The sequence below is a fragment of the Trichoplusia ni genome, chromosome 26 (genome assembly GCF_003590095.1).
Source record: "Trichoplusia ni isolate ovarian cell line Hi5 chromosome 26, tn1, whole genome shotgun sequence".
NCBI classification, from domain to species: Eukaryota; Metazoa; Arthropoda; class Insecta; order Lepidoptera; family Noctuidae; genus Trichoplusia; species Trichoplusia ni.
In genome coordinates, this window is record NC_039503.1 from 4,228,904 (window position 1) to 4,243,688 (window position 14,785).

Genomic DNA, 14,785 nt, shown 5'->3' on the forward strand with positions numbered 1-14,785 from the left:
AAAGTACAAACAATAAATTTCTTTTCAGGTTTGGAAAGTGAGCCGACAAAGAACAGTGCTAATTATCTAAGGAGGCGGAATCTGCAAATATTATTCAACAATACCACTTTAATACCCTTTAAGTGGCGCGGGAAATACATGTGCTTTTTCTGCGGTGACGATTTTGACACTTACGAAGTATTGAAAAAGCATACCAAGAGCCATGGCCTCTGTAGTCACAAAGATAGGGCTTTAAAACTCGTTAAGGCATCAGACAGTGAAATTAAAATCGACGTCTCAGATGTAACTTGCGAGATTTGCTCAAAAACTTTCTCCGATCTAGATAAAATTGTCGATCATTTGATCTTAGAACATAGTCTTCCGTATAACAGAAACGTAGAGCTAATGATGTCTGCATATAGGCTAATTGATCTCCAATGCCTGCTCTGCGATACGAAATTTAATTATTTACGTAAATTAATCTCTCATATGAATAATTTTCATCCGAATAACTGCTTTATGTGTCAAGATTGTGATCAGAAATTTAACAAAAAGAGAGACTTAGATTCACACGTTCGTTTCCATCATAGAAAAGAGTATGCTTGTATGAAATGCCAACAAACATTCCCGTCAAATTCTGCGTTACACACCCATAGAACAAACGCCCATTCATCCACTTGTAATATCTGCTTCAAAACATTTTCGTCTGATAGCAAAAGACTGGTTCACATGAAAAGGGATCACGACGATCAAACCGAATGCGGGTTCTGTCAAAGAGTTTTAACAACCAAACAAGCGTTCTTAAGACATGCAGCCATATGCACGGAGAATACTAAAAAGGACGTAATAGTTATAGATGACGAAGAAAAAAAGCAATCCGTTAAAGAATTAAGGAGCAGTATAGCGTGTATCTTTAATATGTCTACAGCATTACCTTTCAAATTCTTCATGAACCGCTTCAGATGTTTTTATTGCCCAAAAGATTTTACGACCAGCGATGATTTGAAACAGCATACTCTATCAGAGCACCCCTTATGTGATATCTCATTTAAATCCATGAAGTTGAGAAATAGATACGATGGTGTCCAAATCAAAATTGATATCTCGAATCTTTCTTGCAAGCTGTGTCTTGAGGAATTAACAGATTTAGATGATCTAATTCGCCATCTAACCTCAGAGCACAAAGTTAACTGCGACAAATCTCTTGAGAGTAATATCCAATGTTTCAAATTAATTAAAGACAATTTCCCTTGTCCCATATGTGGTGAGATATTTCGATATTTCGGACTTCTTCTAAATCATATCAGCCGAGCTCATACGGATAATAAATACATATGCATGTATTGTGGAAAATCTTTCCGTACTGACCCGAACTTGAGGGCTCACGTCTCCCGAAGGCATACGAACTTAGGTAACTATAAATGTTCGGACTGTGATCTCGTATTCCCGACGAATAATGCTTTGAAAATCCATTTGGGAGCTGTCCACGGGAGCAAAATCATCCAATGTAGTGAGTGCTTAGATAAATTCACCTCACAATATTGGATGCAAAGGCACATGATTACCATTCATGGTACCGGCCACAAGTGCTCTTATTGCGGCAAACTTTTCATTAAAAACTCTTTTATGGTGAACCATGTTAGAAGATGTCATTTGAAAGAGAAAAATGTTGAGTGTTCGGTCTGTTTCGAGAGATTTTTCGATGGGCAAAGATTGAAAATGCACATGGTTAAACATATAGGTGAAAGGAATTTCCATTGTGATGTTTGCGGTAAGAAGTTCCTGTGGAAACGGAATCTTAGAGGGCATATGTCTTCTCATATAAGGAATTCTAATGCTCAAGTTACATAGTATTTTGTGGTATTTCTATTTTGATAAGATTAGTGCCATGACATGTTTGGTAGTTCCGTCCGATGTCTGAATGCGGTTTCAGATTTTTCCAAATTGAAATAATGGGGTCGTAGCCTTTTTTTCAATGTCCGTCATTTGTTTCGGCTGGGTCATTAAAAGGGGAAAGTCATTCCCGTAAAATCTAAGGTTTTCTATTAATGATCTCGTCTCGTCAAGGTCTCGTCAATAAGTCAAATAAAGCAGTCTAAGCAAGACGCTTAAGACAGAGGCTACGTCAATTACTAAATAAACAAAAAATAGAATCTATGATCTATGATAATAAATCTATGAATTTCTACGGTGAAAGACGACAAAGTCCTATAGCTAAGGAATAGTGAAATAATGACTGAAAAAGAAACTACCTAGCAAATGTTAAAAAGTATTAGTTTCAATAAAAAAGGCAATAAACCTCCTTTTGTAAATAATTATTTTAAGCGTGTATTAAATAAGTTCCAAGTATGGTGTGAAGTATTAAGAAATTGATCTCAATTGTAGTTTTTTTTACATTATTTAATGAGGTTTCAATACTTTGGTGATATAAAAAATTGTTCATGAACCCCAATAAAGTTAAATCAGTGTTATTTCCTATTTTTACTCGTCATTTATTGTAAAATGATAAATCAATATTGATAAAACTTTTACTTAAAAGCCATAATTATTAATGATCTTTTGTGTAAGTAAGATATGTATATTGTTATAGTTTATATTTTAGTGTAATCGTTGTACATATTAATATATTAATAATTTAATATTCGGAGATTTTATTTTTCAAAATACCCTACCACATACACCATATTCGTTGCTCTTTAAATATTTTAATCATCTATCCGAATATAACACAGTATTTTAGCTTTAAACTAGCAATTTTCAACTGAAAAAATCGAATGCAGATTTCCTCTTGCCCGAAATAAATACAACAATAGTATATATAAGTATTTACTTATTAAAAGCATAGTTACTTATAAGGCTAAAAACTGCGATAAATTTATAAGAAGTCCTACCATAACTTCCAATAACAAAATTGCTAAAAAGATGCGTTTTTAAATATACCAGTAAAAAATGAACTACCTTATTGGATTAAGTATGACACCTGGAAATAATTATGAAGAATAATCTAGACTAGAACTCATTTTAATTTACATTCGAGTGGGAACCACAAGTCTTGATAAAGATTCTCCACAAACTAACAAATCTTCCAAACGCAATAGAAGACGAAAAATAACAGCAAACTATAGAGAAGAACAATTTCTTTTCAGGTGACCCACCAGGCCCTTACGAGGGCTGTACCTCTGAGAGACGGAGAAAAAACCTCAAAATACTCTTCAACCACACTTCCATAATACCTTTTAAATGGCGAGGCAAATACCTCTGCTTCTACTGCGGTAAAAACTATTCCGATTACACAGAATTCAGAAAGCATACGAAATCACATGGCCTGTGTACGACAAAAGATTATTCGCTCAAATTAATTAAAGGGAATAATGTCGAAATTAAAATCGATGTCTCGGAAATCGTTTGCGATATCTGCAATGAAACTTTCAATCGATTTGAAGAGATAATCGATCATTTAATCGATACACACAGTATGGAGTATAACAAAAGCATTGAAATACCATTTCAGGAGTATCGTTTGGTAGATTATCGATGTATATTCTGCGATGAACAGTTTTCTTATTTCGGATATTTGGTTAAGCATGTAAATATTGCTCATCCGCAAAACAGTTTTATATGTGATGATTGTGGACTCACATTTAACAAGAAGAGAGATCTAGCGATACATATAAGGAACTATCACAAGCAAGGAGGTTACCCATGCGACCTATGCATGCAACATTTCAAAACTTCACACACATTACGAAGACATCAGAACAGTACACATTATCGGCAATGCAAAACGTGTGGGTCGCGATTCGCGTCACTCTCTTTGCTGCAAAAACACCTACAAGTGGAACATCCCCATAAAGAGGGTAGTATGAAATGTATTTACTGCTCCAAAGAGTTTCATACATCACTTGGAGTTCGACAACACATCAACAAATGCAAAGTCAAAATGGTATCACAAGAGCCCAAACCATCTCTCCCCGAAGACGAAACAGAACCGAGAAAAAAACAGAATATTATTACCATCAGGCAAAATATACAGTGCGTGTTGAACATGTCGACAGCTATACCTTTCAAATTCATGGCGAAATATTCCTGCTTCTATTGCTCAAAAAAGTTTGTGGAGTTCGACGATTTACGCCAGCATACCAATTTAGAGCATCCTGTGTGCGATTTGAAGTCTAAATGTATGAAACGATGTAAAGGAGAAAGAATTAATGTTAAAATAGACGTGTCTGCGTTAGCTTGTAAGCTTTGCTGTGTTCCTATGACCAATTTAGAAATATTGATCGATCATTTGATTGAAGAACATAAGGCGAATTATGATAGGACGATACCAAGTTCTCTAGAAGCATTTAAGATTATTAAAGACAATATTCCTTGCCCACTATGTCCCGATCAAGTGTTTCGGTACTTCGGAATCTTACTACGTCACATGAATTCAGAACATAGTAACAACAATCGAATCTGCGATTTCTGCGGCCGTTCATTTCGTAACGTAGCGAATTTGAACGTACATTTGTCATACGCTCATACCGGGTCTTGCGAATGTGATATCTGCGGCTTGAAATACAAGAATCAATGGTGTTTAGCACGTCATCGAGCGACGAAACACAACGCTAAGGACTACAAATGCCCGATCTGCCCGGAGTTGTTTCAATCTCAGTATCACAAGCAGAAACACTTGATCAAAGTCCATGATATCGGTCATAAATGTTCGTACTGCGGCAAAATGTTCACGCGGAATTCGTTCATGAAGGATCATGTAAGGAGAACGCATTTAAAGGAAAAAAATGTCCCATGTTCAGTTTGTAACGAGAAGTTCTTTGATAACTACCTTTTGAAGTTACATATGGTGAGGCATAAGGGCGAAAGGAAATTTAGTTGTTCGATATGTGGTAAAGCTTTTCTGAGGCGAACGAATTTAAGTACTCATATGGAAATGCATAAGAAATATGGGCATGTACAGTTGCAGGTTTAGTTTGATTAGGTGGTTAAGGCTGTGTTGTATTTTATTGAAATTATATCCTAAACTTAACAGGCATTATCTTTATGCATCATCATCCCAGTCCTTTCCCAACTATGTTGGGGTCGGCTTCCATTGTAACCGGATACAGCTAAGTGTTTTATAAAGAGCGGCTGACTATCTGTCCTCAAACCAGTTACTTAGGCAACACGATATCCTTTAGTTAGATTGGTTGTTAAAGTTGCTGGCTTCTGACTACGCGTAACGACTGTCAAAGATGTATAAATAAAAGCCGAGACCCACAATTTAAAGTGCCTTCTGAAACACGGAGGTCTCCCATTCACGTACAATTAAATGACGTCACTTTTCGTAAATCTCATTCGCATACATTTTAAGTTTTCTTTTTTAATGCAATGTAACATTGTCAACTAATAAGAATTTCTTGATCAATATTTTGTGTGAGAAATACTTAAATTGACGACCTCCATGGTCGAGTGGCGTACGCACCAGTTTCAAGGTGTCGCTAGCTCCGAGGTCCCGGGTTCGATCCCCGGTTGGGTCTATGTAAAAATTAACATTTCTACATTGTCTCGGGTCTGGGTGTTTGTGGTACCTTCGTTGTATCTGAATTCCATAACACAAGTGCTTCAGCAACTTACTTTGGGTTCAGAACAATGTATGTGATGTTGTCCGCATTTATTTAATTGTAACGCATGGCTGTTTTAGCATCAACTTCTTATAAAAAAAGTATCAATAATGATCTCAAAGGAAATGACTTAATTTTAGTACACTAATTTTGGTTTTAAAAAGTGCCGTCTATTTTAAAATATATTTTTAAACTCTCTACAAAAACAAGCATATTTAAGAGACAAAAAATGTTTTTTGTGTGATATGCAGAAGCTATAATTATTCTACGAAGACGTTATTTAAATAAAAGCGAGGCTTGCCGAAACACGTTAGTTACGTGATACTTATACTTAAAAAATTGTAAAAATTAATTATTTTGTAATTAAAGTACCATGCTTTGTCGGTTTGCCCTCCCCATGACATGTGAAATCGTGTCAACCTTGTATGAAATATTGTATACATAAGCCTTGTATGATGAATTATATATATTATATTATTTTGTAAATAAAAAACATAAATCTGAATCGCTATAAGCCATTTTTATTACTCCGTCATCTATTTGTTACCTATTTCGTAAATAGTCATCTTTGTCGGTCTTCTTCATTACTAAAATCAAAAGCGTTTATTTCAAATTAAATGGACCGTTTTTCAGTTACTTTTAAAACGTTACAATTATAACTCTAGGTGCATTAGATTTTTTCCCTTAAAACAAACCCACCATTGTGTCGAGAACTTTTTAAGTGGAGTGATGATATTTTAGATGTGAGATACCGCTATACGCGATATCGTCGTTTTCATATGCCAAAGGTATCGTGCGAATTGCGATACACTGTCGTCGTTAATGTTACTTTTGCTGCCAGAGCTGCACAGCAACGCAATGTATTGTAACTCACGTGATATTTTTGGCTTCTAAATGAGAATTGTGAAAAAGAAACGCAGCCATGAGCAGTATAACGATATCTCACTACTAAAATAGCAACAGATCACCTAAAAAATCACCTTTTGTCGAGGCTCGGATGTCGAATTCCCTTTTGTTTGTATATCACTAGTCCTTAAATTACTTACCCAAGCCCAAGTACTTAACTAAAAAGTAATTTATCGTATCGTATATCGTACTATTTAAGTTATAATGCGCTACGTCTTGCCTATCGCGGTCCACTTCTGAACATTTACCAATTATTCAACCACATAAGCCCATCGTTCAATTCGTCTGTTTCCCAGACTTTTGACAGTGTAAAACAAACCCAGTGACAACAAAGTTCCAACTGCAGAAACCTCAAAAAATAAAAGCTGAATTTCTTTCCAGGTTCAAAATTCAATACAGTCGAGGAGAAGTTTAAGAAAATGGAAGTGTCGCGTAAGCTATTGATAAAGCGACGTAACGTCGAATATGTTTTGCAATACAGCAATGTTACCCCATTCATGTGGCACAAAGGCAAATATAAATGTTTCTATTGTAGCGAAACGACCAAAGATCCAAGCGTCTTACGCGAGCACACGACAAGCGTACATCAATTTGCGAACCTTGAACTGGTCGTTTTTGACCGAACGAAGAACAATAGGAATAAGGATGCCGCTGTGAAAATCGATGTCACAGGGATTTCTTGCAAACTGTGCCCGCAAGCCGTCACAAACCTAGAAGAGTTGATCCATCATCTGATCATAGCTCATGATGCGGAGTATGACGTCAGCGTACCGAACTGCCTACTACCATTCAAATTAGACAAAGACCAGCCGACTTGCCCGACTTGTAATATGAAATTCGTTTTCTTCGAGTATTTGTTACGTCACGCGAATAAACATCATTTGTCCCATCATTATATTTGCGATGTTTGTGGGACTAGTTTCCAAGGGGAGAATCACTTGAAAATGCACTACAGGTACTATCATAGGGAGGGAGGTTATACGTGTGAATACTGTGGAATCAGCCTCGCTACGTTATCCAAGAAGATTCTACACGAAAAGAACGTGCATTTAGTTAACCTTTCCACTTGCCCGCATTGTCCCGAAACGTTTAAAAGTCCATATTTAAAGAAGTTGCATTTGGCGAACGTGCATGGAGTTGAGGAGTTGAAAATTAAGTGTCCTTATTGCCCAAAAGTGTATCCACAAGAGTCCATTATGTCTAGACACATGAGGAGGGTACATTTAAGAGAAAAGAACGTTGAATGCGAGGTCTGTGGGGATCGGTTTTTCGGTCCGTACGACGTGAAACTTCACATGGTAAAGCATAATGGGGAAAAGAAGTTTGTCTGTTCAGTTTGCGGCAAGAAATTCTCAAAACGAAGCAATTTGAATTCGCACTTCCTTCTCCATACACGAGAAAAGGAATTCTCGTGTGTGATTTGTAATAAAGCGTTTACACATCAGGCGACATTACGAATGCATATTCGAAGTCGTCACAATCAGTTTGAGACCCCTATTGTTGATGACCTGGATCAAAGTGAGATAGTCCAGATGGAAATTATACAAGAGGAGTTGGAAGGAGAGCCAGGATCGTATATTGAATGATATTATATATCCTGAGGGCATGCCGTCACATCTTTAAGTAATTTTGCCGTTGTCAAAGCGAGATAGCAACAGATTTACTCTTAGATGTGTTAGGCTCTCGGATCGAATTCCGGTCAGTCATATCCTGTTTTCATAGTTCCAACACAGACCTACTTAAATATATTTTAGACAAAACAAATACAGAGCCGTGATTATTGGTTTGTACAATCCCAACCAATCTCAATATTACTGTTGCGTTAATGAAACATACACAAGAAAACTCCTGTACTATGTTTGACAGTTGCACTACATTTGTCTGTTTCATAGATTATTTTGATATACTTAGTGCATCTTCACAGAAGTTTTTACCATTTTCTTTGTTTTGTAACGTATCAACTAAGATGGCGTTCATTTGACTGCAGAAGAGTGGCAACTATGCTAGTTATACACATTGCTTTATCGTGGCAGGTTTATACATAATATAAATAAATAGAGAAATGCTTGTCTGAAGGCGACATAAAAACAGAATGATAATGTGCTTAAACTTGTATAGCGTCCATGCCATGTATAGTTAGATATATTTTAGTGTAACCTGTATAGTTAAAACTACTAGCTACGTAGTAAAGGGAACGGAAAAATTGGGTAAGATAAATCTATTAAGTCCGTCAGTGAAGGATCCTTTAGACCATGCGAGAAATATCGTGAGAGTTTCCTTGTATTCCCGCTCACCCCATCCTCTTCGTACCTGTCAACGGGAATTATATTACATTTACATTAGAAATTGGCACAAGAACGGAGAGGCCTATATAGGCCCAGCTGTGGGGGCTGTAGATGATGATGATGATATTAAATTTAATTCGGTAGTCTTATTCAGGGTTTTAGAGGGATGAATGGGAATATTTTAACTAAGAAGATTGGTACCATTCGTACTACTAAATAGTTTTGTGCAATGCGTGACCTCACTGTTCGCGTAGCAAATGTTATTTATGAACTCTGGCAATATATCGCAACTTATACGACATTTCTCGTCCAAGTTTTTGTAATGTAATGTAAAATGTTAATTTTGTACGACTGTGAAGAATCAATAAAACTTGGTGAATAGACTGAATAGAGGTATTTTTCTGGTGGATTGAATTTGGACGTTTTACAAGACAAAATATAAAGATAATATGAAAGTTCTCAAGCATTTCATAAAATAACTGTGTAAGCATTTTTATGTAAGCAAACCCATGAGACCAGCTAAAAAACAATATTTTCTATTCGCCCCTTAAAACTCTAGTCACCCCGTTTTATGGAAACTGAAAGCATGTTATGTCACAATATCAAAAAGTAATGTAATTTTGTGTCCTCTCTGGCGGAAAAGACAGGATTTTAAAAATTAGGCGACTGTAAATATTTGATTTGTTATTGATTGATTTGTAAATAAATATGTTTTAATTAAGATCATCGTTTTCATTGAATTTCCCCCTTTTTAATTAACGAATCTTATTAAACAAAATGTAATTTACATACATTTGAGCGTTATATTGTCGTTAGCGATTATAGACATGACACCGAGTTAGTTTCCGTAGTGCTAACAAGACAGCACTCCGAGAAATGTAATGCGCTATCTTACTGCTGCAATGGACAATATTAATTATCGGATAGTATACTCCGATTTTAAAGGTATCATCCAACTCCTGAATTACTTATAATTGCAATGAATTTAGTTTGTAGAACGCGAATATAAGCTTTGTTAGAATTTGTTAAAAGCCCAATAGTTAAAACTTTGACCCTGTACTACTTTTAAATAGCTCGATCGATTTTGATCAAACATGCCAAAGAATATTAGCCCATAATTCACCTTTAATACACATAAACTTAATTAAAATCGTTCAGGAGCAATTGTTCCTTTCAATCTTCATAAACCAACACTCAGTCATAATTACATGCCTACTGCCTTCTACGTATTATCAATACTATAAAGCAATTTTCAAAACCCATTCATAAGCAAAAAGGACCGTAAAAATTAAATTTCGTTGCAGGACGAAAGAAGACACAAGAGACATACATCGCTCGCCTCGAAAACAAGCGAAGAAATATCCTACAAGTCCTTCGCTATGGAAACGTGGTGCCATTTAACTGGCAAACCAAAGGATTCAGTTGCTTCTACTGCTCAAAACCCATGAGAGACTGCGATACGTTAAAAGAACACACAAAAAAACATATAGTCGATCTAGAAAAGTTTATCCCAAAACGAATTATATCCAAAGATATACCAGTCAAAATCGATGTGTCCGAGATATCATGCAAAATGTGTCCAGAAATACCGATCACCGATCTGGATAATCTCGTAGCTCATATCACGGAAGTCCACAAAGAAAGATACGATTACAATATGGGCGTATGCATTTTTCCCTTCGTGTTACACAAGGATTTGATGCACTGTGTTCTCTGCGACCATTCTTACGATAATTTCACGTGTATGATGGGACATATGCACAAGGAACATATTAACCATTCCGTAATCTGTCAGATTTGCGGCATAAGTTTCATCAGCCAAATAAGACTTAAACGACATATCAGTAACAGTCATATTGGGTATCGATGCACAGTATGCGGGAAAATGTTTAACGCCTCACATAGAATGGAAAGACATAAGCAAAGAATCCATGGAGGAACTAAGCTTTACGAATGCGATTTATGTTCAGCCACTTTCCATAGTCAATATCAATTAAAAGTGCATTTAGGGAAAGTACATAGCGTGGAGAAATATCTTATTAAATGCGAGCATTGTCCCAAAGTATGTACGACGAAAGGAGCTATGCTCCTCCATGTCCAATCACAGCATTCGGAATTGAAGTTCAAGTGTGATTTATGCAAATACAGAACTGGGATTAAGTGGCTGATTACTCTGCATATGCGGAAACATGTTGGTAGTAGGGATTATGCATGCAGTGTCTGTGAGAAGCTGTTCCGAAGGTCTAGTAACCTCAGAGCCCATATGAAGGTGCATTCTGGGGTTTCAGGTCGCGTTTGCAGATTTTGTCGACGTGGTTTCACGGATTATGAAACTTTAAGTCGACATGAAGTGGTACATTATATGGAAGATTAAGATACTTAGGTGTCTTAGACCTAAAGTAACTAAAACCAGTCCGTAGAGGGTTCCGTAAAAAAAAGCTAAAGAAAAACGAATCTGTTGGGTGATAATGACCGTTACAACCGTTGCTTAAATTTTAAACGTCTAGCTATCATCAGGTACCTACAGCCTGATGACGAATAGACGGTTAGACAGCGGAGCCTCAGTGATAGGACTTCGTTTTAAACAATTTGTGTATGGTAACCTAAATAATAAAAGTATTTGAGAAATGTTAGAGGCTAGTTTAAATTGCAATTTAAAGTTATTTGAATTTTATTTCATTTATGTCCATAGAAATGTTTTTTTTTTAAGAAAGTATATTTTAATTGATGAACGGAACACTTTTGTATGCTAATGCAGAATACATTTATTGGAATGTATTTAATTTAAATGTTACACGTTATGTATAGTTCGATACAACTTCAATATACCTGATATCTTAAACGCTTGATTTTCATTTGATTTTTGACTGTACGGATAGCCTTACGGATAGTATACACAGGCCATCACGCCAAATCCACAGAGCGCGACATGCCTTGCTTTCGATCCTCGCGTAGGACAAGAATTTTTGTGAACCATGAATGCTTGTCCGAGTCTAGGTGTCTTGCGTGTTTCCTTGGCGCGGGTGAATTATGACGAAATAAAAGATAGATTTTGCAATCCTCTGACGTACTTCAATGTCCAACGTGACAGGCTGAGTTAATTGATTAATCAACAAGTACTTTGGTAGCAAAAGATTTAGCTTAGATTTTACGAGGAAAGTAAAATAAAATCAATGGCGTCGATTATTACATGCATTTAATTAGTTTCCAACGTAACATTATCTATAACATCTAGGAATTAATAATAATTTCCTGAGATTTCCAGAAAACATACGGGGTCGAGAATATTTTGACGAAATCAAATTTTACATCTAGAACTTTGCAAAGTATGTGTCGTAAGCATGCGTAGTAACTTTCATGAAGATTATTCATATTCAAATGATGCAACGGTTTTTTCACGAGCATTGATCGAGATTGCCCGACTAGTTCGACTCGCGACCCTCAGCCGCGTCAGATAATGATTCCGGTTGGGTCAGAAACTAGTCTTGCAATACCAATAAATACACTTGAGAAAAACCGAAAACCTTACCATGACTTGAATATGATCGTATACACATAAAATAACTAATCGTGTTCTGGCTGCCTCTAATAACCCTTTGTTTTCCTTACAGGGAAAACCAGAGGCATCCAGAAACCGAAACCAATAGAAAAACCCGAAACGGAAACACCGGACTATGACGTAACGATCAGTGCAATACCAACCAAGAAAACACTGACAGCTAAAGACAAACGCACAATAATGAGGAATAATGTCGTTCAAGTGCTAACCAGGTCCACAATCATGCCGTTTCGATGGCTAAAAAGTTCCTACCGATGTTTTTATTGCTACGACATCTTTCAAGAAGCGTCTGAGCTTAAGAATCATCAGTCGACACATACCGGGGACGCTATTAAGGAGCAAGCGATGAGTAACTATTGGGAGGCAGTCGTCTACGTAGATATTTCAAACTTATCTTGCAAGCTATGCCCCGAAAATATAACAGATTTGTACGATTTGATTGATCATTTGATAGCTGCTCATGGGATGGAATATAACAAAGATGTCGGTATTTGCATGGTGGCGTTCAAGCTCGATAATTTTAATGTGAATTGTCTAGCTTGCGGTGCTAGTTTCTACACATTCGGCCCGTTGTTGTACCATACGAATAAAGATCATAAAGGTACCTCAGCGATTCTCTGTGACGTTTGCGGACAGCATTTCAAAGACGCCAACTTACTTCGGATTCACGTGAAAACTGTACACGAAAGCATAGGCTTTCTTTGCCCAGAATGTGGAGAGAAATTCGAGACTCGTTCTAAATTAAAAACTCATCAGAAAAACCAACATGATTTAGATAAAAAGTATAAATGTTTGAGTTGTTCGTTGATGTTTCAAAGCCATTACAAGCGGTCGCGGCATATGGCGGCTGAACATAAGAATCGTCAGGAGGTTAAGTGCCCTCATTGCCCTAAAACTTTCGTTTTTAGAAGCATGATGATGACTCACCTGAGAGATACGCATCTGAAGGTCCGGAACCACGTTTGCGGTGTCTGCGGTTGGAAAGCCTTTAATAGTAACCGGTTAAAGAATCATATGTACAAGCATAGTGGGGAAAAGAACTTCAAATGTGAAGTGTGTGATAAAGCGTTCACTACGAAGAAGATTATGAAGGCTCACTTTGCGAGGATGCATAAAAATACTCAACCCATTATGCAGTACGATGCTTCGTACGTCGGACAGTAGCTTTATAAGTGTAATGAGTGCGTGCTAATAGCTCTTAAGGACTTTTCACCACTTCTTAAATTAATAGAAATAAATTTGTGGAGACTGCCGTTCTATGCCATGTAGTTTCTTGTAGAGCCCTTGCCACTCTTGCTCGAAATTCAGTTGTTAATCTTCCGCACTTTTCTGTTTTAACTACTTCCATACTAAGGAATTTAGTCCGTTTTTTGTTTGCACAAGCATCAAGTCACATGCACAAAGACATTCAGACTCAGAACAAGCATTAGTGGATCATACAAATGCTTGTCCTACGCGGGGATCGAACCCACGACACGTCGCGCTCAGTGGCTTTGGCGTGGTGACCTCAACCACTCGGCTATCCGTGCAATCAAATACTTTAGGAGATGAACAGCCCTTCTATGCCCACTAGAGCTTACATTGCAGCCGCGCCTCTAAAAAACCTGTAAATACGTTACGGTAGTCGACGTATCGACTCGTAAGGTCTATATAAGGAAATAAAGTTAAATAAGAAGGTCTCGATAAGGAAGTCGGTTATCTTTACACTATTCTAAAATACTTGTATTCAGCTGTTTTCAGTTTAAAAAAAGGATCTCAAAATATTAAAAATACACTAGGCTAAAAATGCAAACAAAATATCATGCTTCCAAAAATCCTAAGATAAGATTTACATTCTTTAATATACACCGTGATTTTTTAGTCGTCTTACAAAAGCAGCCCAGTTCATGTATCCAATGACTAGAACACGTTCATGATAAAAAAAATAGGTATTTATGAGATTTGAAAAAAAAAATGCAATTTTATTCAATATTATGATGCAATTCGTAGTTTTTTAGAAACACAGCTCTGTTGCGAGCGCGGTCCGAGCCTTGTAACAATGGTGAGGGGCGCGGGCGGCGGCGTTTTTATCATTTTTAAGAGTATATTTCAGATTTCTCTTGTTTAATTTTCTTCGTACTTATTATCTTAGTTGATGATAAAAAAAAATCGCGCCTAGGGTTATTTTACGTCGGATACATGAACTGGGTTGCTTTTGTAAGACGACTAAAAAATCACCGTGTATAATACGAGTTACACTGCACAGTACGCGATTCAGTGGAAAACATTTGATTTGGTAATATTTAAACTTATTTTACATTTGTTTCTGGACGCGTTTGATTTTTAAACTGTTTTTAGGCAAAAATTACATACCAAAATAGTTATCCCTTTAAGTATATTAATAAATTATATTGAGGTATATTATGTTAACAGCAAATTTGGTCTGAGAATTTCGTAATAGAATTAATAAATAA

At 36.6% G+C, this 14,785-nt stretch overlaps 1 protein-coding gene across 7 annotated transcripts in view; it reads left to right on the forward strand.

The window, feature by feature from the left end:
• The window catches only part of LOC113505460 (gastrula zinc finger protein XlCGF57.1-like), a 33,131-nt gene that overhangs the window by 13,837 nt on the left and 4,509 nt on the right, over positions 1–14,785 (forward strand). The window contains exon 5 of one of the 7 annotated variants that reach the window (XM_026888154.1): positions 29–3,119. The exons of 2 other annotated variants lie outside the window; for them this stretch is intronic. In XM_026888154.1, coding sequence (XP_026743955.1) covers positions 29–1,830 — 1,802 coding nt within the window. In that variant the 3' untranslated portion in view covers positions 1,831–3,119. 4 more of the 7 variants (XM_026888153.1, XM_026888160.1, XM_026888157.1 and 1 more) reach the window with 4 other exon arrangements.